Consider the following 23,307-nt stretch of genomic DNA (forward strand, 5'->3'; position numbering starts at 1 on the left):
ATGTTTTCATAATATGGCACATTTGCAGTTCACATAATGGTGCATCAGATATACAATATATAATATGTTATATTATCACTAGTAGTCAGTGGCGGCTGGTGCTCAATTTTGGGGGGGCGCAAACAAAAAAACACATCAAACGCCACCACTGTGCCCATCAAACGCAACCGCTGGGCCCATCAAACGCAACCGCTGGGCCCATCAAACGCAACCACTGTGCCCATCAAATGCCACCACTGGCATCAAACGCAACCACTGTGCCCATCAAATGCCACCATTCACATCACAACTTCATTGATCCCTTTTTTTTCTGTTTTATGATTCATGGTTTTGCTCATTACTGCCCCACACATGCAGTGCAAAATCAAAAAATTGTACAAAAAAAAGTATCAATTTTAAATCAATGAAGTTGTGATGTTAATCAATCACCAAGACAATAAGGCATACATAAACCATAATTAATGTTGAAATGGCATTGTCATGCTCATTGGTCACTTTAATGTTTTCATAATATGGCAAATTTGCAGTTCACATAATGGTGCATCAGATATACAATATATAATATGTTATATTATCACTAGTAGTCAGTGGCGGCTGGTGCTCAATTTTGGGGGGGGGGGGCGCAAACAAAAAAAAACATCAAACGCCACCACTGTGCCCATCAAACGCAACCGCTGGGCCCATCAAACGCAACCACTGGGCCCATCAAACGCAACCGCTGGGCCCATCAAATGCCACCACTGTGCCAAACGCAGCCACTGTGCGTATTTATTTCTGCCACTACTGTGCCATTTAATGCTGCCACTACTGTGGCCATTTATTGCTGCCACTACTGTGCCCATTTATTGCTGCCACTACTGTGCCCTTTTTCTGCTCCCAGTGTGCCCTTTTTCTGCTCTGTGTGCCCATCTATTTCCGCTACTGTGCCCCATTAAATTCTGCCAGTGTGCAATGTACCTGATGATGATGACTCTCGAGCAGCCTGTGAGTGGAACTGGAGGACAGAGGACAACTGCGCTGTCTGGCATCTCGGGTCTTCCACAGCAGCTGAGGCAGCCTGTCTGTGCACACTGCACACAGCGTGAGGTGAGCCAAGGAGGAAGGCTCTGGGGAGTTCACTCGGGGATAGACACCGAAACTCACTCAATGTGTCTCCCATGTTGATGCCGCTGGGCGGCTGGGGATGCTATCAGCGGGGGGGGGGGCTCCTTCCAGTTCGCCAAGGGGCGGGAAAAGAGGCGCGGCTACCGCCTATGACTCTTGGCCGCTTTGAGTTTAGTTTATCGGGGGCGGGGGAAAAAGGCGCGGCTGACGCCCAGGGCTCCTTCGGCTGTTTTCACTTCATTGGCAAGGCAAATAGCGGCGCGCGGGTGACGTCATCGCATAATCGATTTTTGTCGTAGCATCGATGCAGAATCGCCGGCGGTCGAATCTCGATGCATCGATTATATTCAGCAGCCCTAATATAAATTGCAGCTTACCAGTCCCTAGATGTGGTGTCTACAGCAGGGTTTTTTTTATGCATCGTTTTCTTTATTTTTACCTGGTAATACTGAAAAGAACACACTTCCAGTTCCTGGGTGCCACCAAGCCTGGGGGTGTGAATATGCAAGTGAAGCATTGCAGAATCTTAATAGGTTACCGTTATAAATCTGGATTGTTCCCATTACTTTTGCATCTAAAGGCTCCTCCCCATATTTTAGTTCACTCAGCTTTTAGGAACTTAACATTTTCTGACAAGTGACATTCATTTTGTAAAAATAAATGCACCGTTAGCCAAGTTTGCAGTCTGTACCCTAAAACTGTAAGGCCCCGTACACACGAGGGGATCTCCGCTGGAAACGGTCCGCCGGACCGTTTCCAGCGGAGATTCCTCCTCCGGATTTGGATCCGATGGCTTGTACTCACCATCGGATCAAAATCCGTGCGGAATTCATCCGCGGTGACGTGCGCGACGCCGGAATGTAAGTACTTCCACGCATGCGTCAAATCATTACGACGCATGCGAGGGAGGGGAGCGGACGGATTGATCCGGTGAGTCTGTACAGACCACCGGATCAATCCGCTGGACCCGATTCAAGCGAATAAATTTCTTAGCATGCTAAGAAATTTATATCCACTTGAAATGGATCGGGTCGAGGAATCTCTGCGGATAAATATCCACTAGGCCGTACAGACGACCGGATTTGTCCGCTGGATCTGATCCGCGGATCAATTCCAGCGGATAGATCCGGTGGTGTGTACGAGGCCTAAGAACAGGAATATCCAGAGAACAGAGGAGCACAAAGTTGGTGACTCTAATTAGAGTCCATCAACTTTTGATATTTAGTTGAAGAATGTGGTAGTTTAAATTAACGTTAACAAATATGATTCTCTTTGATTAAGTCTTATACGCAAAGTCTCATCTTTCCTGTTACAGACTTCCTGCTGCCCGTTTTTTGAGTGGTATGTCATTGAAGCACAAAAGAAAAAAAAGAAATGTTCAGCTTCTTTTCAGGATTAAATATATAGAGCACATTCAGGCTTCTTCATGCTGTGTTGGATTATCTAACCCTTATATCAAACAATCTTTTCTTAATAATTTGCTGTAATATCAGTTTGCCTCAATGTGTGCTTCTCTAATTAGTGAGATCATGTGGCACTAACATAAGCCATATACAGGTCTGTAGCTTCTAAGTTATCGTCAGTCTATTGGGATGTGTCATACAGTAGCAAGGAACAGAGTCTTCAAGTATTAAGTGGAAAAAGAAGGTAGCACGGTAAGGTGAAATTACTGCTACTGTCAAAAAAATATAAATAAGAAGAATATTCAAGCCAAAAAGTAGGGATGGATGCTGACTGTATTCAAAAGTGGAGTTTTACAGTACTCTGTGGATTTGTGTACAGAGTTCCACTTTCAACATGAATAATTTGTACTGTTTAATGTATTAGGTTTGTTATTCAGAACAGATTATAATGCCAATTAAAAAGGACCCTGCACATTCTAAATTCATCTTTTTTCAGTATAGGGACAGGAGATAAATATGCAAATGCCCAAAATTCATAATATTCTAGATATTTACAATATTTTCAAATAATACAGTAAAAGAGAAAATGACAGCACTGAGCAAACAATGAAACAATGTATGCTGCCATGTCAGTAACAGCCTCACCTATGATGTCCCACCATTACTACAGTATTTATGTGGCAATGCAGAAAATATGAGGCAGCGGACGGCGTATAATTAATCTCTAGGAGCACAACTTCTTTAAAGAATATGTACACCTTTTGGGATTTGAATAAAACTTTTGGAGCAACTATAAACAAGTACTATGTTAGAACATACCAATCTTGATAAAACTTGTGTCCACGTTGTTCTCCTGAATGCCCTGTGTGGTTCACCAACAGCCACAATATTACCTCACACCCATTTGCAAAAAACTGCCAAATTGTGCCTGTGTGTCCCAATATGTTTCCTGCATATTTAAAGCGGGGGTTCACCCTATCGACGAAAAAAATTTTTTTATTTTTTATTTTACCATAAAATCAGGCATTGTAGCGCGAGCTACAGTATGCCTGTCCCGAATTTTTTACCCCCGTACTCACCTTGTTCTCGTAGATTGACGATACCGGGGAATGGGCGTGCCTATGGAGACGGAGGATGATTGACGGCCGGCTCTGGCGCGTCACGCTTCTCCGGAAATAGCCGAAATAGGCTTGGTCTTCACGACGCATGCGCATAGCCTGTGCGCAGGCGCCGTGAAGAGCCGAGACCTACTCCGGCTGTCTTCGGGGAGAGTGACGTGCCAGGGCCGGCCGTCAATCATCCTCCCTCTCCATAGGCACGCCCATTCCCCGCGGGAGCCGAAAAATACGATCTCCGATTACAAGGTGAGTCCGGGGTTAAAAAAATATAATCAGATAGACTCATTACATGCAAAGCAAGATAGTTCAAGCCGTGATTTATCATAATTGTGATGATTATGGCTTACAGCTGAAAACCCCAAATCCACAATCTCAGAAAATTTGAATATTACATGCAATCAATAAAACAAGGATTGTACAATATCGGACCTCTGAAAAGTATAAGCATGCATATATACTTCCTCAGTGTGGCATGGCATGGAAGCTATCAGCCTGTGGCACTGCTGAGGTGTTATGGAAGACCAAAATGCTTCAATAGCGGCCTTCTGCATTGTTCGGTCTCATCTTTCTCTTGTCAATGCCAGGCGAGTCTGCTGGCCAATCAAGCACAGTAATCCCACGGTCATTGAACCAGGTTTTGGTGCTTTTGGCAGTGTGGGCCGGTACCAAGTCCTGCTGGAAAATGAAGTCAGCACCCCCATAGAGCTTGTTTGCGGAAGGAAGCATGACATGCTCCAAAAATCTCCTGGTAGATGGCTGTGTTGACCCTGGACTTAATGAAGCACAGTGGACCAACACCAGCAGATGACGTGGCTGCCCAAATCAACACAGTGTGGAAACTTCACACTGGACTTCAAGCATCTTGCAGTGTGTGCCTGTCCATTCTTCCTCCATACTCTGGGACCTTTGTTTCTAAATGAGATGCAAAATTTGCTCTCATCAGAAAAGAGGACTTTGGACTACTGAGCAACAGACCTGGTCTGTTTGTTGTTTGGGAGTGGCTTGACAAGAGGAATATGACATTTGTAGCCCATGTCCAGGATCCATCTGTGTGTGGTGGCTCTTGATGCACCGACTCAGTCCACTCCTTGTGAAAGTCCCCAACACTTTTGAATGGCCTTTTCCTTGTCAATCCTCTCCAGGCTGCGGTCTTCCCCGCTGCCTGTGCACCTTTTTCTTCCACACTTTTCCCTTCCACATAACTTTCTATTAATGTGCTTTGATACAACACTTTGGGAACATCCAAATTCTTTTGCAAATACCTTTTGAGGCTTTCCCTCCTTATGGAGGGTATCAATGATGGTTTTCTGCACAACTGTCAGGTCAGCAGTCTCTCCCATGATTGTGATTCCTACTGAACCAGACAGAGACCATTTAAAGGCTCAGGAACCCTTTTGCAGGTGTTATGGCTTAATTAGCTGATTAAAGTGGGACACTGAGCCTAGAATATTGCACCTCATCATACTATTCTAATTTTCTGAGATTGTGGATTTGGGGTTTTCATGAGCTGTAAGCCATACTCATCACAATTATGACAAATCACAGATTGAACTATCTTGCTTTGCATGTAATGAGTCTATCTGATATATTAGTTTCACCTTTTAAGTTGCATTAGGGAAATTTAACTTTTGCACGGTATTCAAATTTTTTGAGTTTCACCTGTTCTCTGCTAGCTTCAGGTGATTGGACACTAGCAAACCTTTTGAGCATACTCCCCTTGGGGGTAATCCTATAACCCTACTCCACTCCATGAGACCCAAGTTTTTTTGTTTTTTTTTTATAGCAAGCAATGCAAAGTAACAGAAACAGAGGGTAGGGTGTCCTGTACTATAATTCATTATACAGAATTTACATGCAAGTCACATTTATTTTAATCCTAAACATACAGTAGAGTACATAAGGGGGTCTAACTCCCAACTCAGAGTGCCACTGAAAGAACTCGGCAGCCAAAAGCTGCATCTGCATAGGCTTGAACATCCACCAGGTAAAAGCTGGAGAATGTGTGAACTGAAGATCAAAAAGCAACCTAAGAAAGTTAGGATGTAGATGCCTAATATCAGAATTTCCAGGAAACCTCAACAAATTTGATGAAGTGAACATGTAAGGGTATTAAGAGCACCAAAGTATAGGCTATTACAAACGTCTCTCACTTATCCACCCAGTGCCTTGAAAAAATATTCATACACCTCAAAATTGTATACATTTTGTTACAACCAAAAAATATATTTTTGGGGGGGATTTCATGTGATAGACCAACACAAAGTGGCACATAATTGTGAAGTGGAAGCAAAATAAGTGGTTTTCAACATTTTTTTTTCAAATAAATATCTGAAAAGTGGGACATGTATTTGTATTCAGCCCCCAGTCAATACTCTGCAGAACCATCTTTCATTGCAATTACAGCTGCAAGTAAATTTGGATATGTCTGTACCAGCTTTGTACATCTTAAGAGTGAACTTTTTGCCAATTTTTTTTTGCAAAACAGCTCAAGCTCTGTTCAGATTGGATGGAGAGTGTCTGTGAACAGCAATTTCCAAGTCTTGCCACAGATTCTCAATTGGATTTAGGTCTGGACTGACTGGGCCATTCTAACACATGAACATGCATTAATCTAAACCATTCTATTGTAGCTCTGGATGTATGTTAATGGTAGTTGTCCCACTGGAAGGTGAACCTCTGCCCCAGGCTCAAGCATTTTTCAGACTCGAACAGGTTTTCTTCTAAGATTTCCTTGCATTTGGCTTCATCCATCTTACCATCAACTCTGACCAGCATTCCTGTCCCTGCTGAAGAAAAGCATCTCCACAACATGGTGCTGCCACCACCATTTTTCATGATGGGGGATGGTGTGTTCAGGGTGATGTGCAGTGTTAGTTTTCTGCCACGTATTATGTTTTTCTTTTAGGCCAAAATGTTCAATTTTGGTATCATCTGTCCAGAACACCTCTTTTCACATTTTTGCTGTGCCCCCCACATGGCTTCTCGCAAAATGAAAATAGAACTACTTTTGGCTTACTTCTTGCCACTCCTCCATAAAGGCCAGATTTGTGGAGTGCGTGACAAATAGTTGCCCTGTAGATGAATTCTCCCACCTAAGTTGTGGATCTCTGCAGCTCCTCCAGAGTTACCATGGGCCTCTTGGCTGCTTATCTGATTAATGCTCTCCTTGCTGGCCTGTCAGTTTAGGTGGACATCCATGTCTTGATAGGTTTGCAGTTGTGCCATACTTTCCATTTTTGGATAATGGATTGAACAGTGCTCCATGAGATGTTCAAAGCTTGGGATACTTTTTTTATAACCTAACCCTACTGCTTTAAACCTCCCCACAACTTTATCTCTGACCTGGCTGGTGTGTTTCTTGGCCTTCATGACGCGGTTTGTTCACTAAGGTTCTCTAAAAAAAATCTCTCAATGCTTCACAGAACAGCAGTATTTATACTGAGATTAAATAACACAGGTGGACTCTATTTACTAATTAGGTGACTTCTGAAGCAAATTGGTTACACTAGATGTTAGATAGGGGTATCAGAGTAAAGTTGGAAAAATACAAAATGCACACCACACTTTTCAGATATTTGTAAAAAAAAAAAAAAAATGAAAACCATTTATAATTGTACTTCCATTATGTGCAACTTTGTGTTGGTCTATCACATAAAATACATTTACATTTTTGGTTTCTAACATGACAAAATGTGAAAAATTTCAAGGGGTATGAATACTTTTTCAAAACGTCTAGCAAAAAATATTGAGTTTTTTTGTATTAAGGTTGTGACTTTTAGATCAGCTCTGCCCTGATTACATCCAAACAATGGAGAACAATCTCCCTGGGAGCAGGATACAAGGGAAATAAGACAGTAGGGTTGATTTACTAAAACTGGAGAGTGCAAAATCTGGCTAAAGTTAGAAGCTGATTGGCTACCATGCACAGCTGCACCAGATTTTGCACTCTCCAGTTTTAGTAAATCAACTCCAATGTCTTTAAGGTGGAAGGTCAATACCATCCTTTGGTAGAAAGTAGGGTTGTCCTGATACCACTTTTTTAAGACCGAGTACAAGTACCAATCATTTTTTTCAAGTACTCGCCAATACCGATACTTTTTTTTTTTTACAATGTCATGTGACAGTTTGACAGATGGGGACTGATAGGTGGCTGGTACTGATGGCACTTCTGGGCACTGACTAGTGGCTGGCGCTGATGGGTACTAATAGCTGGCACTGATAGGTGGTACTTATAGGCACTGATAGATGGCACTGAGTGCAGGGGAGTATATAGGACAGGGTGCTGGTGGGTCCAGAATGCAGGTAGGTGCAGGTGGGGACAGGGTGCAGGTGGGTACAGAGTGCAGGTGGGTGCAGGGGAGTACAGAGGGCAGGTGGGTGGTGGGTGCAGGGGAGTGTGACGGTATTGGTATGATATCCCCGTCAACGTTCCCTTCTTCCCATAACGAAAATCACCCCAATATTCCACGAGAAGGAATATCCCTGGAGTCGCCCAGAAAGCCACACATGCCAAGCTTACTGCTGGAACAACACAGAGTTTAATGTTATAACACACACAGCTTATATGTCATTTCCAAAACTGTTACAATGACAAATCTCCGCCCCCCTCTTACACAGTGGGGGGTCTTCAATACAGCTCCTTTGAAATAAAGATATTTCTTTGAACTAATCAGTATCTAGCCGGTTCGGCACCGCATATAGAGAGATAATTACCACAATGAAGCAATCAGCATAATTAACATGAGCCACTTATCTAATCACAGTAACCAGTAAACACAGGGCTAGAACAATTAACATTTGAAACAGGACTAGCTGCAGAAGGGTAAATACCATAACAGCCTTAAACAAGCAGGGAGGATTAAACTGAAGCATATAGGTAAAAAGTCCTTCACAATGGCCCCCCTTTCTCCCTGCTCCGGCAAACCCGGTTGGACCTTCCCTGGTCCAGTAGGGTTGACGGGTTCAGAGCTTTTAGTCCGAGGTTAACTCCGTTTGGCGTGACTGACCTCCCTTGGCAACTGCTTCAGACTCAGGTATGCCACCGGGTCGTCAGATCACACGCCGTTCAGTCCCCAAGTCTTTGTGCGATCTGCAGAGTCACCAGAAGTCAGTGTGAAGACGGCGAATGGGTCTGTGTGCCGCCATCTAGGTGTCCCGCCATGGGAGGGGCAGGTTATGGCTCTGAAGTGACAGTCACAGGAGATTCATAAAAAGAAAAAGTTATATTTGTTGAAATGCTGTAGCACCGGTGCTCAGAGTCCGGGGGGGGGGGGGGAGGGGACTCAGAGCCCCATAAGGTCAGCCACCCCCTGCTCCCTCCGCAGCCGCTGGTTCTCCTCTTTGAGCTTCTCCAGCTCCATCTCCAGTTCATGGAGCCTGGGGGGGTCAGCCCGCTGTGACCTCAGGTGGTTGTTCTCCTCCTCCATGCGGCTTATGCACTCCTCCAGCTCTATGTACTCACAGATCAGATCCTGCTTGCTCATGTCCTGCAGGCTTTCCACGTGGTCCTTCATCATCAGGAACTGGGTGGTGGTGTAAGGGGCCACCGGTGGGCCCTTGGCGAACATCTCGGCCCGCATCTGGGGCGCCCGCTGCGATTCCATCTCCTCCAGTCGCTTCTTCTCCTCCCAGGTCCGCTGGTTATATGACTTCCAGGACCTCTTCTTCTTGGAGGGTAGCTGGCGGTGCCTCTTTCTGCCCAGCTCCCTCCAAGGCCCCTCTGGCTCATGGCTGTCGCCCATGACCAGCTGACAATGGTGTTCCCTGTTGTCCGTAATAACAGATTGTACCATGAGGGCTTCGTAAGGGGTGCCCAATGGTTCTTCCTGACCCAGCTCCTGGGGATCCCAAGCCGAGTCTACACAATGGGCTGCTGCTGGTGGGCGGTATCCAGGTTGAGACCAATTTGACCTGGTGTTGTCATTCATGGGGCAATTCTGCTTGAAGTGACCCAACTGTTTGCACCGGAAGCAGCGTTGTTCGTTGTCCTCCTGGCGTGGGTAGCGAGGGCTAGATGTCATCGGTCTGTTAGGCGGTTGGTATCTAGCGGCTGGTGGGTGTGAGGGCGCCGTTGGTTGTGGAGGTTGTACCCGTGGTGTGACCTGGTTTGTCTTGCGAGTATCCGCATATTCATCCGCCAACTTCGCGGCCTCTGGTAGAGTCATGGGCCTGCGATCTCTCACCCAATCCTTGACGTCCGTCTGGATGCGATTGTAAAATTGCTCCAGGAGCATTAGTTGCAAAATGTCCTCTGCGGTGGTGGCCTGGCTGCTGTTAACCCAGTTAGAGGCCGACAGGGACAACTGGCATGCCCATTCCGCGTAAGAGTCTTTCGTGGTTTTGCGTGAGTCCCTGAACTTCTGTCGGTGGGACTCTGGGGTTACTGCATAACGAGCCAGGAGCACTTCTTTAACCCTGGCGTAGCTATGGATATCCTGATCTGGCACGGTCCGGAAAGCATCAGAAGCTTTGCCTGACAGTTTGCCTGACAATATTGCAACCCACTCTCTTCTAGCTATTTGGTGCAGGTTACATTGTCGCTCAAAATCCGCCAGGTAGTTATCAATTTCACAGTCCTTTTCATCAAAAGCTTTAAAAGCGCTAAACGGAATCTTCCTTGTGTCTGCTGTGCTGTACTCACTGTTCGGAGAAGGTGCAGCTGCTTGTTGGACTGCTGCCAGTTTTAACTGTAGTTCTGCGTCCCTTATTTCTTTAGCCTCCTTCGCTAACAGGTCCATCACTCTCAGCACCACATCTGCCGTTGGGTTCGGGCCGAACCACGCTAGCTTCTCTCTCATTAGCTTGTTGGCTGGCGATTCCTCCTCCTGAATCACTGGTGTCTCCATCTCTTGTACTGCTGGCGTTGCTGCAATCCCGTCCTCCTGGTCTATCTCCATTGATTCTGCTATGATGACCCGCTTGGTTTTGTTGCTAGCAATCCTTCCACAAACTTCCAGTAGTTCTTCCAGTGTCTGCTTGGAATCCGGGTGTGAAGGGGAATAGAAGGGAAAAATCCCACTGCTGCCAACCAATTGTGACGGTATTGGTATGATATCCCCGTCAACGTTCCCTTCTTCCCATAACGAAAATCACCCCAATATTCCACGAGAAGGAATATCCCTGGAGTCGCCCAGAAAGCCACACATGCCAAGCCTACTGCTGGAACAACACAGAGTTTAATGTTATAACACACACAGCTTATATGTCATTTCCAAAACTGTTACAATGACAAATCTCCGCCCCCCTCTTACACAGTGGGGGGTCTTCAATACAGCTCCTTTGAAATAAAGATATTTCTTTGAACTAATCAGTATCCAGCCGGTTCGGCACCGCATATAGAGAGATAATTACCACAATGAAGCAATCAGCATAATTAACATGAGCCACTTATCTAATCACAGTAACCAGTAAACACAGGGCTAGAACAATTAACATTTGAAACAGGACTAGCTGCAGAAGGGTAAATACCATAACAGCCTTAAACAAGCAGGGAGGATTAAACTGAAGCATATAGGTAAAAAGTCCTTCACAGGGAGTACAGAGGGCAGGTGGGTGGTCAGTGGGTGCAGCATGCAGGTGGGCAGTGGGTGCAGCGTGCAGGTGGGCAGTGGGTATAGGTGGGTACAGCGTGCAGGTAGGTGCAGAGTGCAGGTGGGTGCAGAGTGTAGGTGGGTGGTGGGTGCAGGGGAGTACAGAGGGCATGGTGCAGGTGGGCAGTGGGTGCAGGTGGGCAGTGGGTGCAGCATGCAGGTGGGCAGTGGGTATAGGTGGGTGCAGTTGGGTACAGCGTGCAGGTGGGTGGTGGATACAGGTGGGTGGTGGATGCAGGAATGTCTTCCCTCTCCCAGCACAGACACCCATCCCCCCTCCTATGGCTGGAGAGGGTGGGCGGAAGCCAGGCTGGTGTATTTAGATGTAACACAGCAATGCGCTCCTGTCCAGCCGGATTCTCGGCACCCGCCCGCACTTCTGCAGCATCGCTCCCTGACATTTGTCACACTAGAGCCGGGGATGGAAAGCTTTTCCTAGGCAGAATTAGCACACTTAGCACACTTTAAAAATCACCCCTCCGAACACAGACCTCAGATACAGTGCGGCTCAATCCAGTGAGAGAGCTGCCTCTCCTCTCAGGCTCCTCCTCATGACCTGTGAGACAAGTCAGAGCAGGGAAGGAGCCGCCTAGGAAAAGCTTTCCATCCCCGGCTCTAGTGTGACAAACGGCAGGGAGCGATGCTGCAGGAGTGCGGGCGGGTGCCGGGAAACCGGCTGGACAGGAGCACATTGCTATTTTACATCTAAATACAGACGCCTGGCTCGAGCAAATGTTCGGTATCGGTCCCGATACCGATACTAGTATCGGTATAGGGACAACCCTAGTAGAAAGGAAGGTTTTGGGTGTAAAAATGCTTTGTCCCTATGAAGGATAAGGAAGGGATCCTTACAAGAGAGGGACACAGGTCTAGTACACAATATTAGTTTTTTTTTCTGTTCGAACTTAAGAGATCGGGAGGAGCAGCCCTATTAAGTATGCACTCTCACCCAAGAGGGCTGAAAGGATGGTTTCAGCAAGGATAGATCAAGATCCGAAGGAAGCACAGAGTGATGCAATGGAAGTTTGATCATTGGAACACCTTGAGTAAAGGTTTTTGCAAGGAATTTGGAAGCCAAGGGTTTTTGGGAAAAAATGGACAATGCCAAAATCTGTCCCTTAAACGTATTTATAGCTAGGTTTTAGGTCCCAACTGCAGAAAAGCCATAATATGAGGTAATGGGTAGTGTTTACATCTGGCAAACAAGGATCTCAAGAGCACAGTATTCGATTTTTCTCAAAATGGCTTTTCTGAACTTTTCTTAGTATGCATACTTTTCTTAGTATGCATATTTACTGACCCAGTTTGGTGGTATTTTAGTTTGGTAGGCATGTATTGGTTTCACCCCTGTTTTTTGTCTTTTCAGTGCTCTCATTTGCCAGACCAACCATAGATTGGGGCGGTTCTAGGTTGCCTTCTGCTCCCTGTCTATTAATTAGCACACCTGGGTTCCTCCTTTGGAGGCCTTAAAAATCATAGTTAGGACTGCAGTTACACAGAGTGCCGTGACGCTTGGCCTGCAGCTTCCCAGATATTTGCAAATAACTGCAACTAAACCTCTGTTTTAATTACATACAGTTAGACAGATTAATTTGGTTTAGTGCTTCTTTGGTTTGGTATTTTTGAGCCTGGTCATTATGGAAATTATTTTTATATTTTCCATATATATATACTTAATCGCATATTGCTAATCGCATCTCATTTAAAGTCCCAACCCTCCATTTTTTTAAACCCTTACAAGGATGGCATACCACATGCCTCATATAAAGTCCCAACCCCACTTTTTTCTTTTAACATTAGCCAGGGATGGAGATGCGATTTCAGGAGTGTTACATAATGCCTCCACAGATCTGCCACCAACAAGTTAATTTATGCATTGTCGTTTTTTGACTAGCTGACCCAGTTTGATGTGGTCCGCACCCAGTTTGGTGGAATTTTAGTTTGGTAGGCATGTATTGGTTTCACCCCTGTTTTTTGTCCTTTCAGTGCTCTCATTTGCCAGACCAACCATAGATAGGGGCGGTTCTAGGTTGCCTTCTGCTCCCTGTCTATTGATTGGCACACCTGTGTTCCTCCTTTGGAGGCCTTAAAAATCATAGTTAGGACTGCAGTTACACAGAGTGCCATGACGCTTGGCCTGCAGCTTCCCAGATATTTGCAAATAACTGCAACTAAACCTCTGTTTTAATTACATACAGTTAGACAGATTAATTTGGTTTAGTGTTTCTTTGGTTTGGTATTTTTGAGCCTGGTCATTATGGAAATAATTTTTATATTTTCCATATATATATACTTAATCGCATATTGCTAATCACATCTCATTTAAAGTCCCAACCCTCCATTTTTGATTTACCAGATGGTTTTCTTCTTATCCTCTTCTGTATATTGCGGAGTGGAGGGAACACATATATTAAAGTGACTGTGAAGGATGTCTGATCCATTCCCAGACTTGGCAATTTTAAACCCATTTTCATACAATTATTTCTTACTGTCTATCTTATTAACGGCTAGAATAATGATTACGAGATATTGAAATGTCAATCAGTGCCCAATCGTTCAGAAGCTATTGAATTAATATTAAGATGCATAATAAAAATTGAACATAAAAAAAAAATACCATGGGTCAGGGCTGCCAACTCAAATTTGCAGATGAGGAAGACAACCTTGCAATTAAGAACAGACAGAGGAAAGTCCCTAATAGGATTGGAAGGCTGTCTGTGAAAGATCAAAGAGACTAGATTGGGATACCCTTGAGTCACTGGAGAATATACAGAATGAACATTGTGGGCAGCACCCATTACAAAAGCCTTTTGCAGAGGAGCGAGGCAAGCGGCTTCCAAAAAGGAAACCCTAAAGCAGAGATTTGACCCTTGACTTTACTCAAGGATACATGCTAATTTAGACAAGACCAGTAAAAAGACAGGATTTGTCCAACAGAATACTTCCTGGCATGGAACCCTTGTCTTGCAGCAAAGTATGCCTCCAAGTGCAATGGAAGATCATTGATTAGTCAAATTCCTAGGCTTTAACCACTTCCCGCCCGGTCAATATACAATTGACGCCCGGGAAGTGGTTGTGAAATCCTGACAGGACGTCTATTGACGGGCTGCAGGATTTAATGCCGGCGCGCGCCCGTGGGGGCGCGCAGCGCGGCGATCGGTGATGCGGGGTGTCAGTCTGACACCCTGCATCTCCAATCTCGGAGGCTCTTTACCACGTGATCAGCCGTGTCCAATCACGGCTGATCACGATGTAAACAGGAAGAGCCATTGATGGTTCTTCCTCACTCGTGTCTGACAGACACAAGTAGAGGAGAGCCGATCAGCGGCTCTCCTGACAAGGGGGTTTGTGCTGATTGTTTATCAGCGCAGCCACCCCCCCCCCTCGGATGCCCACACTGGACCACCAGGGAAGCCCACACTGGACCACCAGGGAAGAAGGGGGCAGTAAAAAATAAATGAGAAAGATGCCAATCAGTGCCCACACATGGGCACTGACTGGCAACATGGGCACAAGTGATGCCCAGCAATGCCATCAGTGCCACCCCTCAGTGTCCATCAGTGCCACCCCTTAGTGCCCATCAGTGCTGCCTATCAGTGCCCATCAGTGCCGCCTCACCGGTGCCCATCAGTGCCACCATATCAGTGCCTGTAATCGAAGAAGAAAACTTACTTATTCACAAAAAAATAACAGAAAAAATTAAAACCGTTTTTTTTCAAAATTGTTATTTTTTAGTTGTTGCGCAAAAAATGAAAATCGCAGAGGTGATCAAATACCACCAAAAGAAAGCTCTATTTGTGGGAACAAATTGATAAAAAAATTGTTTGGGTACAGTGTAGCATGACCGCGCAATTGTCATTCAAAGTGTGACAGCGCTGAAAGCTGAAAATTGGCTTGGGCAGGAAGGTGCGTAAGTGCCTGGTATGGAAGTGGTTAAGAGAGAAGGCACACAGATAGAGCTACACTATGTCCATGCTTGGTGCAATAAGTCAACGTCATTGTTGAACTTGGAAGCCAGGAAGTCCATGTCCAGTGTTTCCCACCTGCAGGAGAAAGAGTTTGGTCTTAGGCTAGGTGAAGAAGAGATCATTCTCCAAAAATCAAAAAATGGCCATGAAAATCTGCAATGCCTGGGATGTGCACAGCGGTCAGAGACAAATGTAAAGTTCAGGCCAAGCCAGAATTAGGTACATTTCTCTTTCAACTGTGTGACTTCTGACGCTTCCCTGATGATTGATATAAGCCACTTTTGTGGTATTATCCAGCTGAATCCTGGTGAGATGACACTACAGCCAAGATATCTTTATATTAAAGAGACAATCCAATTGCCATTATGTCCAAAATTTGATCAGCAACCCAAGGGTCTAAAATGTCCTAGTCTCATAAGTAAATGCCAAATGTGTGCCTAAAACAATGTCACAAAAGCAACAATGCAGAAAACCCCCACAGCTTGGTCCTGGCAGGGCCAGCCAGGGAAGAGTCGAAAAGTGACAGATCTGGAAACATGCAAAATTAGCTTTGCTGGCTCTACACAAGCTGAATCGTTAGTAAAAAGAGCAATAGGAACAATTTGCTTCTTTCAAAGAAGAGAGATGTCCATTCTTTTAAGAATGCTAGAAAAAAATTAAGGCTTGCCTAAAGTGGAAAGGAATTATACAGGGCTGTCCCTATAGCTTTGTTTGCTGGCACCCAATCTCCTGCATAATCCATTGGTTCTAGAACAAAATTGTGTGTCCTTGTAGGAGCACAAATAAAAGACTGTTATCACTGTATAATGGGAAATGCTTGAGCAAGGACCTTCATGGCAGTGTCACTAGGGATTTTTTTACTAAACGTTGCACAAAATGCTAAAAACAAAATTAGAAATGACATTAGCCCATTTAAAACCAACCAACACACATATGTAACAAAGCTTTAGAAGTGGAAATATGCAGCAAAACAGGTGGTCAGAAGACAACAGGACCCAGGGAATACAGGGGGTTGTATATTTTATGTACATGGTGCAATTAACAGCTACACTGCAAGAAAGGCAAGATGGTGGTACAAATAGAAACACGAAAAAAAAAAACAAAAAAAAAAAAAACAGGGGGCCAGATTCACAGAGCAGATACGACGGTGTATCTCCTGATACGCCGTCGTATCTGTTGTTCTCTATCTATGCAACTGATTCATAGAATCAGTTACGCATAGATAGCCATAAGATCCGACAGGTGTAATTGTTTTACACTGTCGGATCTTAGGATGCAGTACCGCGGCCACCGCTGGGGGGACTTCGAGTCGTAAACCAGCATCGGGTATGCAAATTAGGAGTTACGCGATTCCCGACGGTTTTTCGCGTTCGCTACGTCGCCGCTAGTCTAGTTTCCCGTCGCAAAGTTAGTCGTTTTTTTGGGTGCCTTAACTTTACACAGCAAGCGTATTGCTGTATAAAGTATGGCCGTCGTTCCCGCGTCGAAATTTTAAAAATAACGTTGTTTGAGTAAGCCGTCCGGAAATACGGAATTACGCTACGCGTGTCGCCGTTCAAAAAAATGACGTCACTTCGCGCAAAGCACGGCAGGAGTTCGGAAAAGGAGCATGCGCGGTAGGGTGCCTAATTTAAATGGCACACGCCCATTTGAATTGGCCCGCCTTGCGCCGGAGGCCGCTGGCGTAGGTTTTCATCGCAAGTGCTTGGTGAATCAGGCACTTGCGATGAAAAATTGTGGCGGTGTAACGTATCTACGATATGTTACGCCGCCGCTCTTCTATGTGAATCTGGCCCAGGGTCCCTGGGAGCAGGATTTTTTTTGGTGAATGTAATTTAATTTGATGCTGCTTATATGAACAGCTCATATATGAGGGCAGATTTTGTGAACACTGACAAAAAATAAATACAAAAATTGTGAATCATATTAGTATTTGTACAATTGTACAAGACATTTAAATGTTATCATTCTAAAACATCATATTAATTACTAATTGTCATCAAAAGACTTATAAAGACAAAACTGTAAATTACTACACAAGTATAAATGTAGTAGTGCGTATGATCCAAAATGAGAATGCTCAAAAGGGACTCAAAGGCTTTGATAGCAACAGACATGCCCTTACTACTTTAGCTTCAATAACCCAGAACTAGCACGTACCACAAGAGCTAGGGCTACATCCCTAACAACATTGCCACCAATTTTCTTTAAAGGGAAGACATATCCTTTAAAACCTGAACGTGATTGTAAAGCTTTTTTTTTTTTTTTTTAAATAACATGTTATACTTACCCCCTCTGACTGCAGGGTAGTTTATACAAAAGGCCTTTTTTTTATGGCCTGTCCAGGGCCGATCTCAGAAATTTAGTTTATGGAAGGACAAATGTACCTGCATTCTAGTTGGGATGTTTTACAATAGTGCTGAATTAAGCATGCATTACATATAGTGCAATGAAAAGGTATTCATGCCCCTTGAAATTTTCCACATTTAGTCATTTTACAACCATAAACATAAATGTATTGTATTGGGATTTTATGTGATAGACCAACACAAAATGGCACATAATTGTGAAGTGGAAGGAAAATGATAAATGATTTTCATATTTTTTTTACAAATAAATATCTGTAAAGTGTGGCATGCATTTGTATTCAGCCCCTTTGAGTCAAAACCTTGTAGAACCATTTTTTGCCTATTCTACTTAAAAAAAAATAAAAAAAAATAGCTCAAGCTCTGAACAATTGGATGGTGAGCATCAGTGAACAGCAATTTTCAAGTCTTGCCATAGATTAATTGGATTTAGGTCTGGTATTTGACTGGGCCATTCTAACACATGCATATGCTTTGCCCTAAATCATTTCATTGTAGCTCTGGCTGTATGTTTAGGGTTGTTGTCCTGCTTGAAGGTGAACCTCTGCCCCACTCTCAAGCCTTTTGCAGACTAACAGGTTTTCTTCTAAGATTGCCCTGTATTTAATTACATCCATCTTCCCATCAACTCTGGCCAGCTTCCTTGTCCCGGCTGAAGAAAAGCATCTCCACAACATGATGCTGCCGCCACGGTGGAGATGGTGTATTCAGGGTGATGTGCAGTGTTAGTTTTCTGCCACACATAGTGTTTTGCTTTTAGGCCAAAAAATTAAATGTTGGTCTCATCTGAGCAGAGCACCTTCTTCTAAGTGTTTGCTGTGTCCCCCACAGGTTTCTCACAAACTGCAAACAGGACTTCTTATGGCTTTTTTTTTTTACCAATACTGGCTTTCTTCTTCCCACTCTTCCATAACGGCCAAATTTGTGGAATGCACGACTAATCGTTGTCCTGTGAACAGATTCTTCCACTGAGCTGTGGATCTACGCTGCTCCTCCAGAGTTAACATGGCAGTTGTGCAATACTCTTTCCATTTTTGAATGATGGATGGAACAGTGCTCTGTGAGATGTTCAAAGTTTGGGATATATATTTTTATTTTTTATAACCTAACTCTGCTTTAAACGTCTCCAAAACGTTATCCCCGGCCTGTCTGGTGTGTTCATTGGCCTTCATGATGCTGTTTGTTCACTAAGGTTCTCCAACAAACCTTTGAGGGTTTCACAGAACAGCTGTATTTATACTGAGATTAAATTACACACAAGTGAACTCTATTTACTAATTAGGTGACTTCTGAAGGCAATTGGTTCCACTAGATTTTAGTTAGCAGTATCAGAGTGAAGGGGGCTGAAAACAAATGCACGCCACAGTTTTCAGATATTTATTTGTAAAAACATAAAATAAAAATGAAAACCATGAAATACATTTTTGATTTTGGTTGTAACATGACACAATGTGAAAAATTTTAAGGGGTACAAATACTTTTTCAGGGCACTGTACATGTAGAAAATAAAAATACATGCTGCAATGACTCCACATGCACACAAGTAACCCCAAAAAAAGGCTTTTTACACTAAACAAAATACTCGTAATCTTACAAAAGAACCTTTACACAATTCACTTCTGTTATCTCAACTATAAGCCTCAGCTTTTTAAGAAACCTTTTACTCGCAGCAAGCAGTCTTTTTGGTGTTAAACTGTTTACAGCCTTGGAAGCATGGAAGCTGAAAAAAGAGGTTACAGGAACACATTTAAAATGTTAAGTAAATTCTCAGTTTATTCAGCCAGCCTTACATAAGGCATGTAGCTGTCAAAAGGATATGGACATCTTTGTCACAAACTTGTCATGTACATCATCAGACGGGGGAAAGGTCTCCAAATCCTTCTCAAGCTGCTGAAGCTGTCGCTCCATGTGCTTAATTGTCTTCTCCAGATTCTCGGCAGACACTAAATAAATCAATAAAAAATGTTTTAAAAGCAATTCCTACACATTATTGAAGAAGACATACAATACTGTATAAGGCCAATCCATTGTGTGATCAAAACTATTAATATTGATATCTATTTTCCTATGTTAAAGAATATAGGTTTGTTAAAGAGAAACTAATACAGTATGCTCTGATGCAAAGGAGCTGGAAGTACAATAAAATAATGTAGGAAAATGCCTACCCTCCTCAATTGCAGGGAAGCCCTCAACTAAAAAAGTCATATTAAAATGACTTTCAGTTTTGGATAGATAGGGAAAGTTAAATATGTGTCATTTTTTTTTACAGCAGTTTCAACATTTTTTGAGATAATTTTGTACTACTTCTTTGTGTGACTGCATAGAAAGTGAAGGGAAACCGTTGAATCTTAAAAAAGTATAAAAAGTAAATAAAGTTTTTGCTGGAGCTGTATTTAAATGCTTGACACAATATTTTCACCTCTGTGTACTGCAGTGGTAGGTCATGCAAGTAAAACATATGTTGTATATGCTCTTGAACCTAAAGATATTTGAATTTACTGTCTGGTGATATTTAAAAGACCTCAGAAACAAACATATTGTAAATGATATAAACTGCACCAAGTAGAAATGCTCGTCAATGTATTAAAACTTGAGAAGCAAAATGATTTGCAAATGAAGAGTATGTTGTCCCCTAAAAATTACTTTAGATCACTCTGCAATCAAATACTAAATTATTACATACACTGTACATTTATAATTTAGAATCACTTTGCTTTTTTTTTTTTTTTCAATTTTGTTATGTTGCAGCCGATACTACAGTTGTTACATTTTTTTCCTCATTAGCCCGCAATAACAACATGAAAACAGAATTTTAGAAATGTCTTTGAATGTTTTAAGAATCAATAATAAAAAAAAAAAAAATGAAATATCACATTGGACAAAATATTCAGACCCTTTGCAACAACACTTAAAATTTTAGTTTAGGTACCTCCCAATTTTCTTGATCGTTGCCGAGATGTTTCTACGCCTTGTTTGGCGTCAACCTGTAGTAAATTTAATTGATTGGACATGATTTGGAAAGGTACACACACCTCTCAATAAAAGGCCTCACAGCTGATAATGCATCAAAGCAAAGATCATGAGGTCAAATGAACTGCCCTGCAGAGCTCAGAGATAGGATTGCATAGCACAGATCTGGGGAAGGCTACAAAAAAATTCAGCTGCACTCAAGGCAGAGTGGCCTCCATAATTCTCAAATGGAAACAGTTTGAAACAATCAGAACTCTTCCAAAAGCTGCTCGCCTGATCAAACTGAGCAAACAGTGAAGGGCCTTAGTAAGAAAGGTGCCCAAGAATGCAATGGTCACTCTGACTGAGCTTCAGAGATCCTGTGTGGAGATGGAACACAGTTCCTAAACCACTTACCGACCGCACGCCATCATTATATGGCGGCTTTTTGAAGGGGAATACCGGGGGGTAATGGCAGCAGACAGCTGCCATAAACCCGGTAACCTCTTCTTCAGTGGGCAGTCAGCTTTCAGATAAAAGTGGTCTCAGCAGCGTATTCGCTGCAAGATCACTTTTAATGGGGGTATCCCCCTCCTGCCACGCTTCAGTCTTCTCTGTCGCTTTCCGGAGCCGTTGGTAGCGATGGAGACAATTGGATCTTCTTCCCTCACAGACTGGATGCCGAGTGAGTGAGTGAGAGATGACACCCGTTCGGCTACACACCACGTCAGTCACTTTCGCCCAATGGTCTTAAAGACAATTTTTTTTTTTTTTTTGCAAAAAATACATTTAATTACATTTTCTGTAATTGCATTTTAGTGTAAATATGAGATCTGAGGTCTTTTTGACCCCAGATCTCTCATTTAAGAGGTCCTGCCATGCTTTTTTTCTATTAAAATGGATGTTTACGATATTTGTAATAGCAATAAAAGTGACCCATTTCTTTTTTTTTTTTTTTAAAGACAGTGTAGAAATAAAACTAAAAACAAAAATTAAAGTGCACTGTCCCACCGAGCTTGCACGCAAAAGCGAACGTATACGCAAGTCGCGCCCGCATATGAAAACGGTATTCAAACCAAACATGTGAGGTATCACCAAAATTAGTAGTAACTCAAAACTGGTAACTTGTAGAAATATTTTATTTATTTTTGCCTATGGAGATTTTTAAGGGTCAAAAGTTTGTCGACATTCCACAAGCTAATGCAATTTTGAAGCATGACATGTTGGGTATCAATTTACTCAGCGTAACATTATCTTTCACAATAATAAAAAAAAAAAAAATGGGTTAACATTCCTGTTATCTTATTTTTTTAATTCAAAAAGTGTATTCTTTTTCCAAAAAATTGTGCTTGTGAGACCGCTGCACAAATAAGGTGTGACAAAGTATTACAACAACCACCATTTTATTCTCTAGGGTGTCTGAAAAAAAAAAAAATGTTTGGGGGTTCTAAGTAATATTATAGCAAAAAAAAAAATAACTTGTAAACATAAAATATCAAAAAGAGGCTTGGTCCTTAACCACTTGCCCACCAGGTAAATTCTGGCACTTCTCTCCTTCATGTGAAAATCACAATTGTTTTGCTAGAAAATTTATCAGAACCCCCAAACATTATATATTTTTTTTTAGCAGACATCCTAGGGAATAAAATGGCAGTCATTGCAATACTTTTTGTCACACCGTATTTGCGCAGCGGTCTTACAAGCGCACTTTTTTTGGATAAAAATCACTTTTTTGAATTAAAAAATAAGACAACAATACATTTTGCCCAATTTTTTTATATATTGTGAAAGATAATGTTACGCCGAGTAAAATGATACCCAACATGTCACGCTTAAAAATTGCGCCCGCTCGTGGCATGGCGTCAAACTTTTACCCTTAAAAATCTCGATAGGCGACGTTTAAAAAATTCTACAGGTTGCATTTTTTGAGTTGCAGAGTAGGTCTAGGGCTAGAATTATTGCTCTCACTCTAACGATCGCGGCGATACCTCACTTGTGTGGTTTGAATACCGTTTTCATATGCGGGCGCTACTCGCGTATGCGTTTGCTTCTGCGCGCGAGCTCGTCGGGACGGGGCGCTTTAAAAAAATTTTTTTTTGGTTTTCTTATTTATTTTTATTTAGTTTTATAATTTTTTACACTGAAAAAATAAAAATAAAAAAAATTGATCACTTTTATTCCTATTACAAGGAATGTAAACATCCCTTGTAATAGAAAAAAGCATGACAGGTCCTCTTAAATATGAGATCTGGGGTCAAAAAGACCTCAGATCTCATAATTAGACTTAAATGCAAAAAAAAAAAAAAAAAAAAGTCATTTTTTCAAATGACAAAAAAAAAAATGTCTCTTTAAGAGGCTGGGCGGGACTGACGTTTTGACGTCACTTCCGCCCAGCAGAGCTATGAGGACGGGTGAAGGAGATTTCTCCTTCAGTCCCGTCCCCGCTCAGCTGCCGGACACATCGGATCCCCTCCGCCGCTACCGACGGCTCCGGTAAGCGGCGGAGAGCGCGGGAGAGCGGCGGGAGGGGGGGGGCCCTCTCCCGCCACCGATAACGGCGATCTCGCGGCGAATCCGCCGCGGAGACCGCCGTTATCGTGTACACCACCGCCCCCTGAAAAGATGAATATCTCGGTTGTGGCAGCAGCTGCTGCCGTTATCGAGATATTCAACTTTAAAAAGGAGGACGTCTTTTTGACATGGGGCGGTGGTCAAGAGGTTAAGTGATTAAGGACAACCATCAATGCAGCCCTGCACTGAACTGGGCTTTATGGCAGAGTGGCTGTAACGAAACGGTCGGCCAGGATCGG

General features: G+C 43.1%; 1 protein-coding gene across 4 annotated transcripts in view; it reads right to left on the bottom strand.

Moving 5' to 3' along the window:
* The window catches only part of DIAPH3 (diaphanous related formin 3), an 844,467-nt gene that overhangs the window by 307,205 nt on the left and 513,955 nt on the right, over positions 1-23,307 (bottom strand). For all 4 annotated transcript variants that reach the window (XM_040341346.1, XM_040341345.1, XM_040341344.1 and 1 more), the window contains one exon: positions 19,367-19,491. In XM_040341346.1, the coding sequence (XP_040197280.1) occupies positions 19,367-19,491 (125 nt within the window). The remainder of the gene's footprint in view (positions 1-19,366; positions 19,492-23,307) is intronic.

The sequence above is a fragment of the Rana temporaria genome, chromosome 2 (genome assembly GCF_905171775.1).
Source record: "Rana temporaria chromosome 2, aRanTem1.1, whole genome shotgun sequence".
Lineage (NCBI taxonomy): Eukaryota > Metazoa > Chordata > Amphibia > Anura > Ranidae > Rana > Rana temporaria.